This window comes from Leptosomus discolor, chromosome 19, assembly GCF_034619465.1.
Source record: "Leptosomus discolor isolate bLepDis1 chromosome 19, bLepDis1.hap2, whole genome shotgun sequence".
NCBI lineage: Eukaryota > Metazoa > Chordata > Aves > Leptosomiformes > Leptosomidae > Leptosomus > Leptosomus discolor.
This window is the reverse complement of record NC_141409.1, coordinates 12,412,173-12,433,945: the sequence shown is the minus strand read 5'-3', so window position 1 is coordinate 12,433,945 and position 21,773 is coordinate 12,412,173. Positions and strand designations below refer to the sequence as shown.

Here is a 21,773-nt window from a genome sequence, read left to right as displayed (position 1 = left end):
CTAGAGCTCAGTAGATGATCCACCACCTCGAGGGCTGCCATTTTCTGCAGCATCCGGAACGTGAAACGCCACGTATGGGCACTTCTTCACGTTGAGGCACACGAGCTTTTCGAGCGATGCTGTCTTAACTATCTCGAAGCCAGTTGCTCCGCCAAATGTACTGGGTTTCCAGTACTCTGGGGAGCAGATGGGGTTTCCAAGAAGCCCCTTCAGGGAAAACGGAGCTCCGATCTCCACCATGCTTTCCCCAAAAATACCATTGGGTTGGGGTTTCTCGAGCAGCAAGCCCGGATAAAACTCCAGAGCATCAATGTCTCCATACAGCTCTTCCAGCTCTGACGCCTTCTCTTCCTCTCCTATATCAAGTGAACATCAGAGTGATTTTTTAGCAAGGGAATCACCCCCAGCAAGGACTGGTCTTGCTGTGAGTAACAGGAACACAACAGCTCCCACCACCCAGGCAGCAGTGAGCCTGGGTTCCAGGCCAGGCACTGCCCTCTGGACCACTCGTCCAGCCCTGCAGGAGGAAGGACCCCTGCAACCAAGGCATCAGCCCTGTCTGTCCCGGTGTGAGGGTCACAACTAGGCACGGCTTGGAAGGGCAGGAGTGGCTGCTCTGCTGAGCAAGCCCAGTGGTGGGGGAGCAGCTCGCGGTCTCGTACCCTGCCAGCAGGCGCAGAGCATCTGCACGGCCCCAGCGACGCCCCAAGAGCTCCTGTGGCAGCGCCGCAGCCCTACCTGTTAGCTCCTGGAAGGACTTGTAGGGCTTCATGCCAAACCTCTTCCGATACTCATTAAACGGCTGTAGCCTCAGCTCCCGGGATTCCTTGATGACCCCAACAGCCACCTTCAAGACATTGGCGTTGATGTTGTTTCCCCCACCGATCTGGAGGGTGAGAAGACAAGGAGGAGCACACGTAAGGCACAAGGCAGCACCAGCATCTGCTCCAGGGGAGCCACCGCGCCAAAGCATCCGTGTCCTGGGCAGGGCGTAATGGAGACCAGCAAGCCACCGCAGCAGCAAGAAGAGGAGGAATCACTGGACAGTGCCAAAACCCCAGCTGTAGAGCAGCTTGGGCTAAAGTCAGTCCTGTTCCCAGGGCAGGTCAGGGAATGGTGCACGAGAAGCCCCGGCTGGATGGTGACCCAGTGGCCTGGAAGGAGAGATTACGGGGATTTGGGGTCACAAGGAGAACCCAAACACCCAAAGAAGCAGCGGGTCTGTGCCTCAGCCTTGCTGCTTTGCCCAAGCAAGGAGGATCAGAAATGCAGATGTAATTGCTTAGAAGAAAACATCCATGTGATGGCAGCAAAGAACAGTGCCAGGCAAGCTGCTCCTGTGTCCAGGCTGCTCCACAGCCCGGTCTGGGCCAGGAGATCCCAGCTTTCCACAGGCTGCTGGCATCACCGGGATGTTTACTACAGAGAGCAACCGAATGGGGCTGCCAAGGCCCGGCCTTGCTACGGTGCTTGTGGGGAGGATTCCTGACACGGCTGCCAGGTGCTGCCCTGGGTGGAAGACTCTATGTGTGACATGAGACCCACTGCCAAACGGGGGTGTTCGTTACTGCTGTAATGGCACCGCCTTCACGGTACGCCCAGCATCCCTCCTGCGGTCCCACAGCTCCGGCACTGCCAGGGAGGGGAGAGCAGGACCTTACCCTTCCTGCAACCTGCTTGGAAAAGGACTCCACCAGTGCCTCCACGCCGTAGTCCATGAGCATGGAGGTGTTGTAGAGGAACTGTTCGTAGCTGTACTCTTCCCCCTGGATGACGAAGGCGTCGGGCATCAGCCCGTGCCAGTGATAGAGCTGGTTGAACTCCGCTGCGATGCGGTTCCGGTACTGGAACTGCGTCCCGAAGAGCAGCTCAGGGTCAAACTTGAGGCTCAGGTAGTACCCGCTGAGGTGCTGGACATAGTCTTCTATGACGATCTTAATGGTCTCCCCTGGCAGGAGGCGAGAGAAGCAGCCGTCAGCTGGCCGCAGCGGGAGCTCCTGGCTCTGTACCTGGACAGTGTTACCCACGTGCTACGGCAGCAGATCCCAGCACCCATCCACCACTGGGAGCTTTCTGACTCCAGGCTTGTTGAGTTGGTTAGGAATTTTTCAGGGAATGACAATTTTCACTGGCAAAGGTCAGGCTGACAAAACTGAAATGGCTTCTGAGGAGGCTGACCTTGACATGCTGCTTAGAGATAATGTGGTGACGCAGCTTTTTCCTGGATTTTGGTCAAAAAAGGCTTTTCATGAGATTATAGGAAATTTAGAATGAACATTAAAATGAACTAATTCAAAATTTGGATGAAATTATTCAAAATTAATTCTTTTGATGGACCAAAGCCAGTTTTTGCTATACGGACCAAAGCAAATGATCCCCAGAAGGCTGCCAAAGAAACTCCTCCAGCCTCTAAAGCCAGCCTGGCCACCAGCCTCAAACAGAGTCCAACCAATACCCAAGCCCTGGGAGCTTGCCCTGGCGGGTGGGCCATGGGGCTCCGTGGTGCCCATGCCCTGCGGCGCTGCCAGTCCTCACCGATGAGGATGAGACGAGCCGTCTGGAAGAGCTGCTCGTCGCTCCAGGTGGGATGTTCCCGTTTCAGGATGTCGCAGACCCGGTTGTGCTCGCGCAGCCAGAGCGTGGCGTACATGCTGAGCCCCGGCAGCAGCCCAAACACCTCCTGCCCCATCGCCAGCCGCTTCTCCTTGGGGATGGCAGATGGGTAGGCCATGTGGACTGGAGCATCGGTGACCGTGGGGGGGTACACCTCTCCATCCACCACCTTGGGGAGACAAGAACAGGATGGCAGAAAGGGAGGAGGGGAGAAAACCACCCTGGTAGCAGCCTGCTCGGCTGGGACCTGCCTCCTGACAGGCACCACGGCCCCTCTCCTGCAAGTACTGAGCAGGACGGTCACACCGCCCTCATACAGCCCTGACAGCGGGATGCCGGCTGCACTGAGAACAGCTCGACCCCAAAGCTCTTCCCTCCAGCCAGCAGCTGCTGAGGGGGGCTCTGGCAGCACTCCCCATGGAGCACCAGGGCTGGGGGCTCCTGATGCTCCTGGGAGTCTCCCCGATGTGCCAGAGGGACGTGGGCTTCCAATACCCCTGAAGCCCAGGACTGAGATGTTTCGGTCGTGCCGGGTGGTACCTGGAATTTCAGCTTCCCGTCTCTGAAGAGTCGCAGCTGGTGCTGCCGCTGCAGGTTGTCCCCGTACAAGTGCCCAAGATCCACCTGCCAGGAGAGCGCAGTGTCAAGGCTGCTCCGAAAGGCCGTGCATGCCCCGGTCCCCCTCCTCGCTCCGTGCACGCCCCCGCGCTCCCCTCACCCCGTGCCCCAGCGCCTTGGTGAAGCCGCGTCCCATCTTCCCGGATGTCTTGAAGAACTGGTGGGTGAAATGCTGGGCGAAGAAGGCAAACATCAGGTTGGTGCCTCGGGGATCAGCTTCAAACTTGTGCCGCAGCAGGAACCTCTCCGCCAGCAGCTGGGGGTCGGGGAGCTGCTGCTTCCCTGCGAAGGACGGAGGTTGAGCGCAGATGCCCCGCGCCGACACGGCTGGGTACCGGTGCTGGCTGTGGGGCTGTCGGGGAGCGCTGCCGTGTCTGCTGCAGCACCAGGCACCGACTCATCTGCATAGACACCCTACAGCCCTCTGGCGCAGGCTGTGACGTGCCCCAGCAGCTCAGCCTGAGCTGTCCCAGCAGCACTTTGGATGCCATCAGGTTCCTCCAGCCCATAGGGCCAGCTCGGGCAGGACATCGGTAGCACCTTGCACTGCTGGCTCAGGCACAGGTGGGTGGGAAACACCGAAGCTCCACCGGGTACGGACCCAGGGTGATGCTCCGGCGACTCAGCCCCATGGCACCACGCGGTGCCGGTCCCCCCGGGCCAGCCCCGTACCTTTGGTCCCCATGGGCGTTGGGCAGTTGTCTGGCACGGGCGGGAGGATGCGGGTGTAATAGCTGACGTTGGCGTAGGCCTCCCAGCTGATGTAGCCGTAGTCAGAGTTGAAAGTGGGGGGGCTGGGGATGAGGTTGGCACGAACTGAAAGGAGAGATGGGGGTCACCACTGCGGGGCCCGGGGCATCGGGCAGCACCTCGTAGGCTCTGCCCCCGGACCCTGCCCACCCGCTCGGTGCTGCCGGACGCCCTCCCCTCCCCCTCCAAAACCCAGAAAGGTACAGGCAGCCTCCGGAGGCACACAGGGGTCCCAGCCTTTGCTCCGAGCCTTTTAAAGCCCGCAGTTTGCTGCAGGAGAGGAGGGCTCACGCTAAGGCGCTAAGTGGATTCTTGGCTGACGAGTGAGATGACGACCACAAAGAAATGGTAAACCCAGCAGCTGGAGCCTTGCAAACGTGTCACTATGGCTCCAAGGGCTGGAACCTAAATATTTATGCGAAGTGATGAATGTGGGGACAGAAGTAACAAGGGCTGTATTTCCACAGGCTGCTTTCCGTGCGGCTGCTTAAGAGCCCCTTGGCCCAGGGAGCGCAGCGTGCCGGGTCGCTCGTGTTGTCCAGCTGGCTGGCAGCCCGGTGCGCCGCCGGGGAGGCAGGGGCCGCCAGCCCACCGACCCCCTGCGCCCCGCTGCCGCCTGGCCGGGCAGCCTCCTCCAGGCACGGTGATGGGGTGATGGGATGACTCTAGCCTGGTGCCCACGGGAGAGGCTCAACATCACTGCAGCCGTGCCACCCCCACCTCTGCTGATGCCTGGGGAGCCCCTGAGTCCTGCTGTAGCCCGAGACCCGCTGCAGCCCCTCACCTGTGAGCACGAGCCTCATGAGCGTGTCCCTGACGAAGGTGCCGTTGATAATGTCCCAAAACCACTTGAAGTGGGTCAGGATGAAGTGGTAGAAGGCAGGACTGGGCTTCAGCAGGTCATGGAGGCGCGTCCAGAGCTCGGCTGGGGGAGACAACCAGGCAAATCGCTCGCCCTGCTAACGAAGCCCGCTAACGGCCCTGGCCCACCCGCACCATCGCTGTGAGCACGTGCTGCAGGCACAGCACACGGTGCGGGGACCCGCAGGTGCCAGAGGTCCTCTGGGTGAGAGGGACTTACGGGTGGTGCAGTTGGCCCCGAAGTACCCCGTCCGCGTGCAGTCGCACTCATATCCTCCCAGGTCAACCCTCACGCACACCCCTTGGTGCTGGCAGGGGAAATAGCAGCAGGGGTTCACTGCGGAGAGAGAGAGAGATGTCACCGTCCATCCACGCTGCCCCCTCCCTTGGGGAAGTTCACGTTGTCTGAAACACTCGGGATTGCCAAAGGAACCACTTGCCCCCCCGCGGCCACGCACCGACGGGCTGTAGCTGCCGGGGCTGTGCCCTGCCCAGTGCCCCACGCTACCATGGGGACACATCACGGTGGTCTCCTGCGTGGCTGGGGCCATAGCTTCGTGCACAGGGGGATGCTGTGCCCCTGGAGCCCCAGCGTGGGACAAAGCAGTGGAAACACAGCACCGGTGTTAACAATAATGGCAATTGTCAGGGCTGAAGTTTGCTTTGGCAGGCGGCCCCTCCGCTCTCGCCACCCCGAGCGGATGAAAAGTGCTGACTGCCGGGCTTGCTCCCCCGGCTCCCGCCCAGCCCCTTCCTCTGCCCTCTTCGCACCCCAGCCTGCAAGTGCAAGATAAGGGCCCCTTCCCGCCTGCCCCACAGCGGCGGGACCCCATGGCACAGAGGGAGACCCCCCCCCCCCCCAATATAAAGCAGCTCCTGGCGCTGGGGCAGCACCAGGCAGCCATCCGTGCCAAGCCCCTCCGGTCCGCCCTGAGGCAGGCAGCGCTTTGTAACTCCACCATTCGCAGCCCCTCCAAGAGCAGCAAAACTCAGGGAACAAAGAGAACCGAGAGCCGGGGTGGCCAGAGACCCCTCTGCCTTTCACCAGCCCAGGGACTGGGCTGGCAAGTCGGATGTCCTCTGCTGCAGCTGCCTCCCAAAAAGCTCACTGGTGGCAACCTCAACCTCGCCGAGCTGGGTCGGTCCCTGCAGACCAGGGATGGAGCTTTTGTGCCGAGAGAATAAAAGTGCCAAGAGACAAGACCTCCTGGAGCACACCTGGCTGAGGGTTTCGGTGCAGGACAGCGGTCACCAGTCCTGCTGGGACGCACAGCGCTTAGGGACAGGGGTGCCACCAACACACAGTGCTCGACTCCAGTGTCACTGGCTGCAGGGATGGGGATGGGCAGCGCGCCCTGAGCACCAGAAGGGACCGAGAGCCGTTCCTGGTGTGCCCAGTGTCATGGCTGATGAAGGAAGGTCTCCCGGGTCCACTGGCTGCTCCACACGGTCAATGAGATCACCAGGCCCCCCCCCAGGTCGGACCTGTTTCAGATTCTTCTGGAATTTGGGAACAGGTTCCAATGCTGGGGTGGAGGGACAGGCATGCAGAATAGAAACCACATTTTTTCCAGAGGAAACTGCAGCTAAAAATTAACATCTCTGAAAAATAAAGCTAATTTTGCGAAGTTGCTCAGTCTCCCAGCCAGCCACAAACTTGGGGCAGGGCAGGGGCTGCCCGGGAGCCTGGAGCTTGGCCAGCAGCTCTGCCCTGGCTGCACTCAGCCTTGTGACCCCAAATCCCTCACATCACACGGGCTGGTTTGCGAGGACGTTTTCAGCTCCCAGCCCTTCCATCAGACCCCCTTTCCTCTCGGATCTCTTCATGTCTCCAGATGGGAGGCAGCAGGCGCATTCTTATTTATCTCAGATGAATTAAGGTCAGACCACCCATTTGTTTTTTTGCAAGACAGGAACTTTTGCAAAGGGGGCCATGTTGCAGTGCAGCTGGAGCATATTCCGGGCTGTTCCTGCGTCAGTAGCTCTGCACTCAACTGCGCTGCAAACTCTGCAAACACCCAAAAAAGCAGCCCCGTGCCATGCCCAGTGCAACCCAAGGGGATGTGGGGCTGCCACAGGTGCCACAGCCACGGGGCCAGGAGGATGCTCCATGCCGCGGGCTCTGGCACGGCAGCTCGTGTCCTGCCCCATCTCTCCAGCTGACGTGGGGAGTCAGGAGAAGTTCACTTTGCCGGGGCTCTCACCAGCGCGGGGCTCGATGGTACGTCGCGGCTGAGCACTCCTCCGAGGCAGGTTTGGCAGCATGCGCCGGGCTTGGCTGAGCCGCCTTCTCCTGTGGTTCACAGCAGTGTCAACCCCGCAGGGTCCCGGAGGTGGGGTGGGAGCGGCATGTTCCAGCCAAAAGGGTGGGAGGGGGATGGAGCGTGCCCCGGCCTGTGGCAGTAACCCCCCTCGCATCCTTTCGGAGCCTCCCTCCCGCAGCGGCTCCGTGCTTCTCCCCACCCTGGCCAGGAATCCTGCGTCGGCCCTGCCGGGATGGCTCCAGGTGTGGGGAGAGCTGCTGCCAGCCTCCGGGCTGGAGCACAGCCCCCTTCGTGACGGCAGAGCCGGTGAACATGCTCCATCACTGCTGAAAAATGCCAGATTTCGGGGACAACATCCGCTCTCTGAACCGCAGCCAAAGCAACCTGGGGTGAATCATGGCCGGGCTGGAGCCGGGCTTGCTCAACGGGACGTGGCTGCGCAGCCACAGGCTTTGAAGGCAATGAAAGGCTCACGCACTTGTTTTTCTGATTCAGGGAGGTTTCCTCGGGCCCGCGAGCTGTTCACAGCACACGCAGTGCAGCCAGATTGTCATCTGCAACCACTTCTGGCGGCACCATGAGCGAGAGCAGCGCGCCAGGGCTGCAGCTGCGTGCCACGTGGGGCTCGGCGATCCTCCTCCCTGCACCTGAGCCGGGCTGCCGGCCCCAAGGATGGGCTGGGGGCGGGCAGGCTGGAGCGGGGGGACGCAGCCCCAGGGCTCTCGGTGTGGCAGCAGGTTCCCCTGTTCAGCTGGGTTGAAGCTCCATCAGCCCCGCTGCAGAAAAGCTGTGCTGGAAGGAGGTGGTTGACCACGGGTGATGGAAACAGGCATGCATCAGAAGCGGCTCTGCCAGGGGTCCATGCCCGCCCTCGCTCAGTGGGATCCATGCCAGTCCTGCCCTCTGGCTGGAATTCGGGCAGACAGCGATGTTTGGGTGCCGCCGCACCTCCCGTTTGCCAGTGGGTGAAACGGCGAGAGCTGTGGCATGGCTGTGGACAGGGCGGTCAGGTTTATTGTGCAAGAACACTTGTAGAAAACTACAGCCCTGAAGGCAAGCCAGCAGCCAAGTGCAATATCTGCAGGGGAAACTGAGAAACACCATGGGACCAGCTTGGCTCCGCTCACGGCCAGAGGAAAATTCTACAGAGAGCAAACATCACAGCTCAGAGCCAGGGCACAGCCAGCATGGAATCAAGCAGAAGTGCTCTAAGCAGCAAACACCAAGTGAGCAGGAGATCCCAGCCTCAGCCCAACATCCTGTTATTTGGTCTTCGGGAGCAGATCCGAGGGCGAGATTAGGGCTGTGGTCCTCCTGGAGCAGCGCTGGGGAGGAGCGGGAGCCCAGCCACTCTGCTGACAGCGCCTCGGGGCACAGCGCAGTTCCCCTAATTCCTCAGTCAGGTATCTCCCTCCCTAATTAAGGCTTGGAAGAGAGCCGTCCTTTCATGTATATCCAGGTATCTTTTTTTGGTTTCCCCTCATGTAGTGAAATTTGCTTTGATCCTGGTGTGCTCCAGGGGCTGGTCATGGCTGCACCATCCCAACGTGCATTTATCCCAGCTGCTTCGGGCATGTGGGTCCCCAGTGGGTCCCCAGGCCCTGTCCTGTGCCCAGCAGGACACATGGATGCTGCTCCCCACTGTCCTCAGCCCCCAGGAGGAATGCCTCAGGGAGATGAGACCCATGCTGGGAGATGGCCAAGCCAGAGGAAGGACAACACAGCGGCTGTCCCTTGCCTGTCCCCACTACCCATGGTCCAGGCCAGAGGGTGACAGCCAGGTCCATCCCTTGGGGTCCCTCCTTTCACGCAGACATACCCAGTGGGCCCCACAGTGGGGTGCCTGCCACCTCCCCAGCACTGGCCCTCCTCCTGCAGCGCTCGCTCCTGCTCCTCCTGCTCTGTCTCTGCAGCCTGAGGCTGGGAAGCCCAAAGTGCTGCAGGGTGGCTTGGCCACACTGAGGGCACTCAGCCCCACTGTCCCCAGCGGGTGGACCTGCCACCTCCCGCCAGGTCGCACCCCAACTCCCGGAGTCCCCCGCAGAGCAGGCACGGCCGCCTTCTGTGCAGGCACGGCCATGGGGCCTCAGAGCAACCCCAGGCAGGGTTCCACTTTCATGGGGAATGCTGCTGAAACAGCAAAGTCCCCACCTCAGGGTCATTGCCTCTGCACAGGAACAGGACAGAGAAGTCCCCCCTTCTCCCTGCGGGACAGCTGTGGCGAGGGGGTGTGGGCAGTGGGAACGGCAACATGGGTCCCTCTGGCACTCAGCGCTGCCTGCTCAGCCCAAACCTGCTCGGTTCAGGGCGCTTCTCCCCTGGTCCCACTTCCCCTGCAACGTGCGTGGGGGGTGCCTGGTCAGCCCCACGCATTCAGCCTGTGCACATTTTGGGGGCTTTGGGGTTTGGGCATGTTGCTTCCCACAGCAGTGGGTAAAGCTGGGCAGGCTGCTGGAGACAGGGTCACCACCGTTTGCATCGCAGGCGGCCGGAGCCCCGCTGAGGGGCGCAGCCCATGTGCCTGGGCTGGTTTTGCTGAGGACATGACTTTAGCGAGGAACTGTAGAACCTGAAAAGTGCCACAAGCTTCACGCTGAGATGGTGTTTTCCTGCAGGGGGGAAGGTCATTTCACGGAAGAGGGATTGGAGTCAATGCACTGTGAAGAACCTGGAGGAAACTGCACTCCAGGGGCTGGGGACAGAGCTGATGGGATTCCAGACGTGGTTTTATTTTGCAACACGCTCCGTGGACGCCTGCCATCAGCACTGTTACTCCTCGACATTCCTGGGCGCACGGGCAGCCTGAGCCCACCGCCGCTGTGCCAGCATGCGGTGACCCGCTGCGGCACAGGGACACGGGATCAAAATGATGGCTCAGGCCACCGGAGCCTTCCCTGCTGCTCCCAGCCCTCCATCCTCACCCCCAACCTCCAGTTTCACCTGGTATGTGTTTGGGGAGAGCAGGGAAGGGCGCTGGCTGCCAGCACCCATGGGGATTGCCCCCCTTTCTTTCGAGAAGCCCCGTCCCAGCCGGGAGGCTGCAGGCAGCAGCTGGGTGCTGCCCCTCAACCTGGTGGCGGGGCCACCCTGGGGTGGCCACGGTCCTGTCCTGACCCCGGGTCTCGTGGGACGGCGGTGGGCTTGGCGGGACCCCAGCTCTGTTGTGCGGCCGCCCTCGGGCCCACGACGGCTCCTCCGGCCGCTGCGTGTGGTCCTCGCACGGCCCCCGCGGGAGGTGGAGGGGAAGTTTGTTATTTTTCATGGGTGATTTTGCTCGGCGGTCAGGCGTGACGGGCCAAACCCTCCAGCCCCGGGAGCTGCGGGGACGCTGCCTCAGGCGCTGCCCTCGGGGCTCCCGGTCGACGGTGCCACCGCTCCCGCCGGCTGCCCCTGCCCGCCCTGCCCGCCCTGCCCGCCCTGCCTGCCCTGCCCTCCGCCCCGGGCTCCTGCCGCCGGCCCCACGGCCGGCCCCCGGCAGCGGCGGCGGGGCGAGGACCAGCCCGGAGCGACGGGCACGATCCCGGTCGCCGGGACCCGCCGGAGCGCGGTGCCGCCCCGCAGCGCTGCTCAGGGGTTTGGGGGCAAACTCCCCCACCTCTCCCGGCGACCACCCCCACTCTGAACCTCCGGGGGTCCGGGTCTCCCAGTACTGGACCCTCCGGGACCGGGTTCCCACGCATCCCCCCGGTACCGGATCCCCCAGAGCCGGGTTCCCCCACGCTCCCCAGGTCCCCTCGGTGCCAGATCCCCCCCCCGGTGCGGGATGTCGCGGCGCCCCGCGGTACCGGCTCCCCTGGGTCTCTCTCCCTCCCTCCCGGTGCCGGCCCCCGCCCCGCGTACCGGAGCCGTCGGTCGCGGCGCTCCCGGGGGCGCAGAGCAGCACGGCGTGGGCGAGAAGCAGCCGCAGCCCGGACCGGGGCAGCCCCACGGCCGGCGGGGCCCGGGCCCGGCACCCACCACCCATGGCGAGAGGCAGCTCCGCCGCGTCCCGCCGCCGCTCCCGGCCCGGCCCCGCCGCCCCCGCCCCCGCCGCGCCTCCTCCCGCCCCCGACGGGACGGGGCCGCCTCCGACAGCTCGGCCCGACGCGGGGGGGGGGGGGGGGGCGGCTGCCCCGACCCGCGCACCCCCACCGGGGTCCCCGGACACGCCTTGAGCCCCGTGTTCCCCAGGAGCCACCTGCCCATCCCCGGGTCCCCCCGCGTCCCTCCCAGTCCCCACCTCCCCCGGCATCTCCATATCCATCTTCTGCTCCGCATGTCACCCAGCATTCCCATGCCCAAGCCCTGGTCCCCAAGTCCCCCTGGTCCTCACAACCCCCAGCATTCCCATGCCCATGCCCTCGTCCCCAGGTCCCCTGGTCCTCACAATCCCCAGCATCCCCACGCACATGTCCTCCAGCATCCCTGTGCCCACACCCTGGTCCTCATGTCCCCTGGCATTCCCATGCCCATGCCCCCACCCCCATATCACCCTAGTCCTCACATCCCCCAGCATCCCTGTGCTCGCACCCTGGTCTCCGTGTCCCTCAGGACCCCCATGCCTATGCCCTGACCCACAAGCCCCCTGCCTGGGTCCCCGTGCCCTGGGGTACCCTGTTACAGCTCAGGCAGCAGCACCATCCCCGCAGCGTGGCCACGGGCTGTGGGCCCAGCTCAGATTCCTCTGACCCCCTGTGGGAGGCTGCCCCAGCAGTGCTGCCCAGCTGGCGCCAGGAACTGGGCTGCCCACAGGCGCCAACAGCCACAAAAGCTGAGTTTATCAGCGAAACCATCGCTGGGTGTTTCCTGCCTGGCCACTTTGCCCCCCCCCAGTGCCAGCCTGCCGACAGCAGGGACAGGATCAGGCCAGCCCAGCCCAGGCAGGCACCAGCCACCCCGCAGGGGAGTGTGCCCAGCCGGGAGAGGCTCTGCGTGTGGGCAAGAGCACAATGGGCTGCACACCTTGCTGGGCCAGCCGCAGGACGGCCCTGAGCCTGGTGGCTGTGGCTGCTCGCCCTCTCCCACGCTGCTCTGCAGCAGCGGCGGAGACCTCGGCCATGGGCCTGGGTGTATTTCAAGATTATCTCGGGTTTTGCTGTCACCTCCTTGCAGAGCAGCAGGAAGCCCCGGCAGGGCTGGGGGGGTGCACGGTTCCTGCGTGGTTCCTGCGCTCTGTGTAGAAAGCGGCTGTGCGATGGGGACGGGGCAGGAGCGGGGCTGTGGGTGCAGGGGTCACACTGCAGGGCTTTGCTGGGTTTCAGCAGCAGGGAGGGAGGGTCTCTGCAGGGCGAGCGGCCTTCACAGGTGTCCAAAAATGAGCAAGGGCCTCGGATCCAGCTTCAACGGGCAAATGCATCGACACAAACATGAGCTCAGCGGGCTCTTGATGCGCTCTGGCAGGGTGGGGACACTGGCTGCCTCCCGATGATGAATACATGCTGGGAACGAGGGGCAGGTTTTGCTGTACGCATGCAGTTCGGTGTGGTCAGCGTGTGCTGGGGCCAGGGCTGCTCCTGCCTGCTGCAAATCTGCCCGCGGGCAGTGCCGTCCCGCTGGGCACTGCGCACCCGGCCGCTCGCCCTGTCCTCTGGCCTCCGAGAGGAAAAGTGGCTGAGCCGCTTGGCGGGGCACCAAATATAAAGCCATGGCAGGCTGGGAGTTCAGCGCAGAGGGACGGATTTCGGCAGGGCATCGGGATGGTTTCAGCAGGAGTGCAGGGGGGGGACGGTGTCAAACACCCGCCCAGGTGCTGCCCCGTCCCTCCCGCCCCGTCCCTGCGTGCTGCAGGGCTGCAGGAGCAGGGCAGCGACGAGTCCCCCCACCTGCTGCTGCCACCGGCCCCGTGGTGTTGCAGCCCCACAGAGAGCAAAGCGGTTTACTGTGCGGGTGTGCGTCTTTCCCTTCCATCCCCGCCGGCAGCACTGCCAGCCCCAGCTTGGGCCTTTCTCCTCCCTCCCCACACCCAATGCCCCGTGCTGTTGGCCGCAGCATTGGATCCTGGCAGAGCCTGACTCTCCCACACCCACCTGGGCCGGCCCTTGGGGATGTCCCAGCTCCAGGAAGGCTCCCGTGCTCGCAGCTCTGCTCTGAGCTGCTCTGCTCTTGTCAAATTTTAATAATCGTTCGCTTGCACAACACGGGAAACAGCCGCAACAGCTCCAAGGCCGGCTGTCTCGCCAGGGCTGCCGAAGAGCTGCCATGGAGGGGCTGCCCCCGAGCTGAAGGGCCTGACCATCCTGTGTACCCCCACCACTCTTGGTGTCTCCCCTGGTACCCAGACCCCTTGCTCCAGGTGCTTGCGCCACGTTGGGCTGCTTGGCACAAACCCAGCAGCTCCCAACCTCCCTACTGCCAGCCCCGGCTGCCAAAAAACCCATCCCCTTCATGATGGCTGCCTGTCTGAGCTGCAACCCAGGCTGTCTGTCCTTGTTTCCCAGGATAGGAGCCAGCACCGGGTCCCCAGATGAGTCCCTGTCCCCAGCCAGGGCAAGGGCAGGCGGTGCTGCCTGGGCATCGCGGTGGGACTGCGGCCTCGCAGCCTCCCTCTGGGCAAGCATGAGGCCACCCAGGGCATGTCCAGGGGTTTGCCAGGGGCTTGGCAGCGTGGGCGCTGGGTCCAGCCAGCAAACGCCCCGACACCGCTCTGTAGCAGCCAGGGGAAGCTCCAGCACGGTGCTTCCGAGCCCCAGGTCTGCATCACTGCCGCGGTCCTGGGGGAAGGCAGGAGGAAACCAGACAAGTGCAAAGGTTTCCTTTGGCCCGATGAAGCCCCTCAGAGGCTTGAGGGAGGCTCTCGTGGGGCACCAGCGCCAGCAGCTGCTGTCTCTGCGGCGTGCGCAGGGCAGGAGGAAGCGGTTGCTGGGCTGGTGCCAGCGCGGGGGAGCACCGAGCCGAGCCCGCTGGGTGCCGGCACCGCTCACGCCATGGCAGCTCACCCTGGCCGGGAGCATGGGCACCATGGGGCCCTGCACCAAGCACCGCGCAGGAGATCAATGGGCCAAGGTCCAGCCACGTCTGGTACCCCACCAGAGACTTCCCCCCTCCTCCCCGCTGCGGGGAGGGGGCTCTGTCCTCAGTGGTCCTGGCACAGGGCTGGGGGAGGCGAGTGGTGCAAGGGGTCTCCCCCAGCCTCTTGATCCCAGACCACGGCCTCACAGGCAGCCCCACTGTTACCAGTCACGGAGCCAGAGGTGGACTGTGCGTGTTCCCAAATTGCACAAACAGCCCAGAGTCTGCACTGGGAAAATAAGTTCACACCAGTGGCTTTGGAAAGAGGAAGAGCCTCCCTGGGGCCAGGGGGGGATGCGGGGCTGAGCGAGGTGTGGGTGCTGCTCCTCTGAGTGCCGGGCAGCAGCGGGGACGTGGCCTTGCCCTGGCTCCCAGGAGCGCTCCTTGCCGACCAGCTGCCGGTGGGACACGGCAGCAGGTTGGATGGCCGTGCCACAGAGGCAGCCCTGGGGTGGTCAGGCTTTGGCTGGATGGTTTCAGCCCTCAGCACCCAAAACCTTCTCGGAGGTGGCCAGAGCAGTTCCTGATGCCCCAAGGTCCTCCCTGCTCTCACCGTGCGGTGCCGGGGCCTCGCCATGCCTTGTGCCATGCTCTCGGTTGGCCCCGTGCTGGTCTCACGCCGCTCTTCCACTTTTGGCACCAGCGGCCGTAGGCGTGAGGGCTGTGGCTTTGCCCCTTTTCCTCCCGTGGCTTCCCTCCTCCTTCTGGAGGCATCGCCAGAGTTTTGCTTCCTTTTTCTTCCCCCGGCCAGTGCCGCGATGGGGATCCCACCCTGGCCCCGCTCCGGCTCTGGGTGTCTTGGCGCTGCCCTGGCGATGCGCCGGTGCCGGACCGCGGTCTCTGCCGAGAGGCGGCAGCGGAGCAGGATGGGTGCAGGAGCCACCGCGGGGGTCTTGCTCCGGTTTGGAACAGGGAGGGGAAGGGCGTTTTTTGGGGGTGCGCTGCAGCCGCGCTCGGGTGCACCCCAAGCCCCTCGGGCGGAGCCGCGGCTCTGCCCGCGCCACGCGAGGCCTGAGACACCGGTGAGAGGCCGCTGCCACGGCGTGACCCCCTCCCGGCCCCCCCCCCCCCCCCCGTGTGGACACCCCCGGGCAGGGCCCGGTGCGGGCGGAGGAGCCGGCGGGGCTGCGGGAGCCGGTGCTGCCGGCCGCGTCCTCCCGTAGGGAGGCAGCAAAACACCGTCTATGGCAGCGCGGCGCCGGCCGGGGCTGCGGGAGGCACTGGGAGGCACTGGGAGGCACTGGGAGGCACGAAGCGCCTCTGGTCCTGAGCTGCTCTGCTTTGGGCCGCCCCGCAGCTCCTCTGCGGCCCCCCCCGAGACCCCCTTGCCCCGGGTTTGGGGTGATGATGCCCTCCGTGAGCCTCCTTGCCACCGGGGCAGGACAGCGGGACACAAGAGCCTGCGGGGGGGTCGGCACCCGAAACTCCTTCCCCCGTGTTTTCCCAGGGGTGCTGGAGCCGTGGGGACACCCGGTGCCACGACCCCACAGCCGTGGGGCAGGGGGCGAGGGGGCAGCTCAGGGAGCCCACCCCGGGCAGGCGAAAGGCCTGCCCCAGCCTGGCTGGGAGCGGGGGTATGGGGCAACTGGGCAGGGGCACCCCCATGGCTCCCCCGTCCAGTGCTCTGGGGGTGGCCATGGTTGGGAGGAGTGTGTCCCCACCATCCCAGGGGACACACATGGCCCATGGAGCATCCCCTGGCCTGACCCATCCTTGAGCATCCCTGAGAGGCTCCTTGGGTGGGATGTGGCTCAGCAGGTGGACCCTTGCCCATGGGCTGTGGGGGTCTGGGCAGAGAACAGGGAAGCTAACCCCCTCGTTTTTCTACCTTAAGGTTAAGAGGCAACTGGTGACAAGTCTCCCATGGGAAATGTCCCCGATAGCCACAGGAACTTCACTCCAGCACAACAGCACACCAGATGCTGGTGGCTGGAGACCCTGCACAGAGCATCAGCCTGGTCCCGTCCGCTCCGTGCTGGGCTCAGGGGGACTGTGGGGGTGCAGGGCCAAGTGGGACAGCAGCTGGGCAGCCCAGGGAGTGAAGCTCTCCCCGACGGCCAAGCAGGGCTGGCGGCCCCTTCCCCAGCTCTGCCGGGCACAGCGGCAGAGGACCCAGAGTTTCCTCCGGCACAGGGAGCTGACAGATGCTGTTTGGGGGGCTACAAATCAGAGCTGAAAAGCCGGGGCTGGACAGGCTGTCTGGGAACTCGTAACCTGAGCCCCAGGAAAGGAGGACTCAGGAAAGTGCTTTCAGCAATCATATTCATCATCTTCAGCTCAGACTCATTAGGCTCGCGGAGCCCAGCCCCGCCACCGCCAACGCCTCCCGCACGCAGATAGAGCCGCCGGCTCAGACAAATAAATGCTTCCAGCTTCCCGGTGGATGCGGCAGGTCAGGGAGCATCTGATGCCAATTACCCGCGGTGTAGGGTTCCCCGGCCGTGCTCGCCAGCACCATGCAGCGAGGTGGTTCCTGCGCTCTGGCCCTCCCGTCCAGGTCTACCCCGGCCATGGGGGTGCTTGGCTGCCTACACAGCCCCTCCAGCTTGGGGCAGCCCTACAGGTCACCCTCTGCTCCCTGTGCCGGGAGCCACGGGGGCAGCCAAAGGGGGAGAATTTTCATCTCCTGTCACAGGGGGAAGAACAGCCCTGTGCCATCTGTGTTTTGGGCTCCTCCGTCCTAGGGTAAGGGACCAGTGCAGGGATCGCCCACTCGAGCATTTCAGGGGATGCTTGAAGGTCACCTCACTGCATGGCCGTCCCCACCATGGCTGGCTGTGCGAGCACTGGGCACCAGCGTGTCACTGCTGAGGCTTAACTCCCCCAGGTCATTTCCTCCCAGGCTGTCCCTGTCACACATGCTCACAGCATGGTGGGGCAGGGACCCTTCCTCCCTGCTCCCTGGGTGCAGGACTAAGGGTGCAGCAGGTTTGGAGCCATCCTGGCCAAGGTTCTGGCAGAGCCCCGGCCACTGGGCAGCCACTTCACCAAGCGGTGGGACGTGCGTTGGGGCTGTGCACCGCCGTGTGACACCACGTGGGTGCCCTGCGCCCTGCTACGCCCACCATGCGTGGGTCCCAGCACATCCCTGGGGTGGCACATCCCCATCTCAGGGTCCGAGCAGAGGGAAGCCGTGGGAGTCTCCATTGCGTTCAGGTCCAAAACTACAGCAGGGCATGGAAACCCACAGGCAGGGCTGGGAAGGGACCCCGGGGTCTGGGCGCCCACCCCAAGCGGTCACGGCAGCCATGCAGCCTTGCTGAGCGCTGCGGCGAAACGGGCGCAGGCATCTCTGCTCTCCCAGCGGCTCTTAGGGGCAGCTGCATGTTTCCACTTCTCCTGGCTCAGGCTGTCCTGGATGTCCTTAATTGCCCAAAGGTCGGCATCCCTGAGCCTGGGGCCACGTGTCGGAGGGACCCTGGGCAGGAACCTGACATGGACGCGAGTCATTCGGGATCAATGCTGGGGGCCAGGAAATTGCAACGGACATGAACCTAAATATGCTGCACGTCCCCCCCCCAGGTAATCAGGGGCCGGGCCAGATTCCGGCTGACAGCTTAAATGCCTTAATTCCTTGGCCGCTGTGGTTCGAGGGGGTCCCGTGTGTCGTGGGCTTCTCCCAAACGGTCTCTGAGCTGGAGGTTTGTCTGTAATTGGAGGCATGCTGCATTCCCCTGAAAGTAGCCAGGTCCCACTGGAGGGGGGCTGCGGGAAGGCAGCAATTTCCCTTATGGAATTATTTACCTGATTAGAGAGTTTATTTTATCAAAATTGCTTCAGAATGGGGCTGCTCGGTGTGTCCAGCGCAGGGAGCTCCCCGATGGGGCTGGCAGCCTGGAGACAGGTAATTTGTGTGGTTAATGGGACTAATCCACCAGGCAATTGCACCAATAGATTTCACGGCTGCAAAGTGCTCTGTTCCCGTTAATTAAAAATCTGTTAAGAAGATTAGCACGTAAAGGTATCAAAAGAAACCCAAGAGTTTCTTTCCCCACCGGCTTCCAAAGGTGAGTGTGGGAGTGCTGGATTGCTCACATTAGCACAAAAATTATTCTTTTAAAGGTAAGGGCTTTGCATCCAAAGTAACCGCTGACAGTTTTCCCCGACTTCCCTACCAAGAGGTCCTTTATGTTTAATTATAGTTTGTTTAAATTAGCCCTGATTGTTTGCGTGGAGTGTTAGCTTAAATATATTTTGAACGTGTGGTTCCCCTGTGCCCTGCCAGTGCGGTGCGAGGGGGGCAGCCTCCAGCCAAGCCCTGTGCCCCGGCAGGTGCCCCCGCCGTGGGGGTGATGCTCGGGGCCAACCGGGAGGAGACGGGGGTCTGGGGAGGTCCGAACTTGGCACCGCCTGGTTGAGACGGTCCCGCCAGCGCAGGAGCCGGGGATGGCGGTACCCACCATCGGCAGGGGCTCAGACGCCAAACCCAGCTCTGCGCTGCGGTGGGCACCTCCCTGGCTTGGTGGTCTGCCCAGACCCCACCAGCGGCTTCTCTGCTGGCAGGAACCCTGCGCCGTCACCACCTGCACCCCGTGGACACCCACCTCCCATCCCCACGCTGCCGCTGCCGGCCAGCCCGGCACTGCTCAGCCTCTCGCTCGGCGGCCGGTGCCACTCCTGGCCTTTGTCCACAGCCAGACACTGAGCAAAACAAAAGCAAATTCCCCGGCAGCTGAAGGTGCCATTTTTATGGCTCGGCTGAACGAGGAAGTATTTTTTGATCTCTTAAAAATCCTGAATATTATCTGACAGTTTATCTTGTTTCTCCGCATCCGTGTCTTTGCAGCAACGCCAGCTCATTTACATGTGTATTGCGCCTGCCTCCACGGGTGCTGAGGTCAATTGAAACTCAAGAAAAGAGGAGAAATTTATGCAAAACTGTTGATTGCATTTGTATGTAATGAAATCATCCAATATTCATCTGACTATAGACTCTAATCTGAAAGGAGAAGTGAAGGACATAAGAGTCACTGGAAAGCAATAATGAGCTTCTGTAGTGATTAAAAAAGCACTTGAGCTTTCTGAAAATCCAGCCAGAAATCGTGTCTAATCAACACGGAATATAGGAGGCAGAGATTACATTGATACATTTTGCAAAGCTCACTGTTGAAAATGTATGCGAGCTGTAAACTCTGACATGCCATCCATGGTCTGTTTTATACAAATCCGGGCGGCACACAATCAGCGCCCGGGCTCGTCCCTGGCACAAAGCAATCTTGGTGTCTCTACTCGATGACTCACAAGGAGCGCAATCACATCTATTTTGAAGAGCAATGTTGGTTTTTAACTATGTCGAGAGCTTCCAGCTTCCTCAGAGTTTTTCCTTCCTTTCGCCTCCGCTTCACGTTTCCCCGCGGCCATGGGGTTCATTCCGGGAGGCGGCGGGAGGCCGGCACCCGCCCCGGTCCCTGCCACAACCGCCTTGGTGCTTCTCCCCCGGTTCAGCGGCTCGGAGCCAACCGAATTGTCCCGGCAGAGCCGAGTGCGGCCGTCCAGGCGGCCTCGGAGAAGGGTGCGTGTCTCTGCCCGGGGTGTGATGAGCGGGGATGTGCACAGGGCTACCACTTGTGCCAAAGCGCACACCCCCTCAGGGACCACCAACCCACCAGGCCTTGGCAACGCTCACCAACCCGATGGCGCCCCAAATCTACAAGTGCTGTTGGGAGAGGGCTCCCAGCCAGCTGCGGAGACCAAACCGTTTGGTGGCCAAAGCGGCGTCACTGACCTCAGATCCACTTCACACCCAGCCCAACCATATTCTGGCCCACAGTCCCTTTCCCTCCTGGGTTATTCGGTGCAGCTGGAGCTCCTTCCCCACCCACCAGCAGCATCAGCTGCAGCTTCTTAATCAGCTCTGGGTGCAATCCAGCCTGGAACCAAGGGAGAGGTTCCTGCTGGTGCTGGTGGAGGAAGCTTTTTGGCGCAGAGAGGCCTTGTGCTGCAGCTCCCGGGGTGGAGCAGCAGGTGATTTGTGCAGCGAAAGGGAAAAGCGGGATCTGCCCAGATGTGCCAGCCGGCTGCGGTCGCAGTGAGTGTCCGTTCTGCTCTCTCTTCTCCTGAGCGCTTTACCGCGGCCCTTGGTTAGTGCCCGTGCTGTGGCAGGGAGGGGGTGGCCTTCTGGGCCAGCACGCTGCTGTGCGTGGTGGATGCCGCTGCAGTTCCCTGCAGCTGGTGCTTTTGTCCGTTTGTCCTGCAGCACAAGGTCCCCCGGCGAACAGGACGGGCTGTGGTGGCGCGGCTCTGCAGCCTCATGTGCCGCCTGCGCTGCTCTGCTGGTACCGGGGGGCAGAGCAGCATCCGCGGGTGCTGCGGCCACTCCTGGCTGGTGCAGAGCGTGGAGGTTGAGGTGAGGATGCAGGAAAATGGACTCCCCCAACCTTCCCCCGCCATGGGGCTGTCAGCTGCAGCCCCTCGGAGAGCAGGGCTCTGCCTTTCTTCACACTGAAAAGCTATTTTTGCGCCTAGCTTTCCCAGTATGGCCAGCTCTGGACCTGTCCCGGACCCCCTCCCACAGCCTCCCCAGGACACAGGGCACGGCTGCGTCGGGGACAGGCAGCTCCATTGGCAGCCTGGTGCTGGTGTGGTTGTACCACTATGGTTTTTAATTCACGTGAGGTGGAGTAAGATGCTACAGGGTAAGGAAGAGCAGCAAACACTTGGGAAATTCCTCCATGCAACAACCCCCTGCAGCTCTGCTGCCCGCCTCCACCAGCCCACCCCTCCGCTACCCCATTGCTGCTGCCTCCGAGATTTGGGGAATGGGAAGAAGCCGGAGAAGCTCCTGTGGGCAGCCCCAGCCCTGCCTGAGGCTGCACTGGTGGCTGCTTCTCCACCTGCCCTGGCTTAGAGCAACACCCAACTCAGCAGCCACCGTTCCTGGGCAGGTACCAGGGAAACCCTTCAAGCCCAGGCTGTTGCTGGGATGCTGAGGCTGCAACAACAGCAACCCCCCCCCCCCCCCCCCCAAAACCTAGTTGATAAATGTCAAAAGAAATACAGTAATCGGCTGAAAGCAATTTACCGAGCCATGTAACCGCCCTGGGCTCGCCATTTTCCTTTATTCATTTATCACGGTAAGTGCTTTGGCCAAAATACACAAAGCAGAGAAATTGTTGACATGTGGGGCCCTAGCAGAGCAAATCCTTCATCCTCCTCCCCCTCCCCACTGCACACAAACTAACTTTTTGGGAGTTGTTTATTTAAGGACTGCAGAGCACTCCGTGCTCTTTGAACCCAAATGCCTTGGGAGTGGGGCTGCGGGGCTGGCCACCACCTTCCCTCCTCTTGCCATCGCCCGAGGCTGCGGGGAGGCAGTTTGCTGCTGTTGGGAAGTACCTGCTGGTAATGAGGAGTTGAGCTGCACAACGTGCTCAGCACCTCATTCTGCTCCTACCTGCGCCGCCCGCTAAAATGTGGTGCCAGTGGCTTGTTCTGCAATTGGTCAGGGAGGGCAGATGCTGGTTTTACAAAGTTCCCGTGTTGGCTTTTGGTCTTCTCGGTCCTGGCTAAAACAGCCACGCTGGCAGCACTGGTTTCAGTTCTCTGCCCACAAAGCCTAGGGAAGCCCAGAGCCTGTCTCCCCAGCCCACCCTGCACCAGTCAGTGCCGAGCTCCCCCGTGCCTTCCCGGTGGCCAGGCTGCAGGTAACTGCTGGCCACCGCAAAGGGCAAACGCTTCTTT

The 21,773-nt window shown here is 62.6% G+C and overlaps 1 protein-coding gene across 1 annotated transcript; it reads right to left on the bottom strand.

Moving 5' to 3' along the window:
• On the bottom strand, positions 1 to 11,070 carry PTGS1 (prostaglandin-endoperoxide synthase 1). Its single transcript, XM_086475572.1, has 10 exons — positions 10,947 to 11,070; positions 5,063 to 5,179; positions 4,766 to 4,906; positions 3,904 to 4,047; positions 3,332 to 3,513; positions 3,154 to 3,237; positions 2,536 to 2,782; positions 1,662 to 1,948; positions 739 to 886; positions 1 to 356 (listed from the first exon to the last, which is right to left on the bottom strand). The coding sequence occupies exons 1-10, from the start codon at positions 11,068 to 11,070 to the stop codon at positions 1 to 3; spliced, it is 1,830 nt and encodes a 609-aa protein (XP_086331698.1).
• Positions 11,071 to 21,773: the final 10,703 nt, after the last annotated feature.

What these genes read in the sequence shown, in the direction of transcription:
- PTGS1 (XM_086475572.1), bottom strand. Translation starts at nt 11,070, where the DNA reads ATGGGTGGTGGGTGCCGGGCCCGGGCCCCGCCGGCCGTGGGGCTGCCC. An exon ending in CGCCGCGACCGACGGCTCCG is followed by an intron (nt 5,180 to 10,946) that starts GTACGCGGGGCG and finishes CTCTCTCCGCAG; the next exon opens with TGAACCCCTGCTGCTATTTC. An exon ending in CCAAGGCGCTGGGGCACGGG is followed by an intron (nt 3,238 to 3,331) that starts GTGAGGGGAGCG and finishes CTCTCCTGGCAG; the next exon opens with GTGGATCTTGGGCACTTGTA.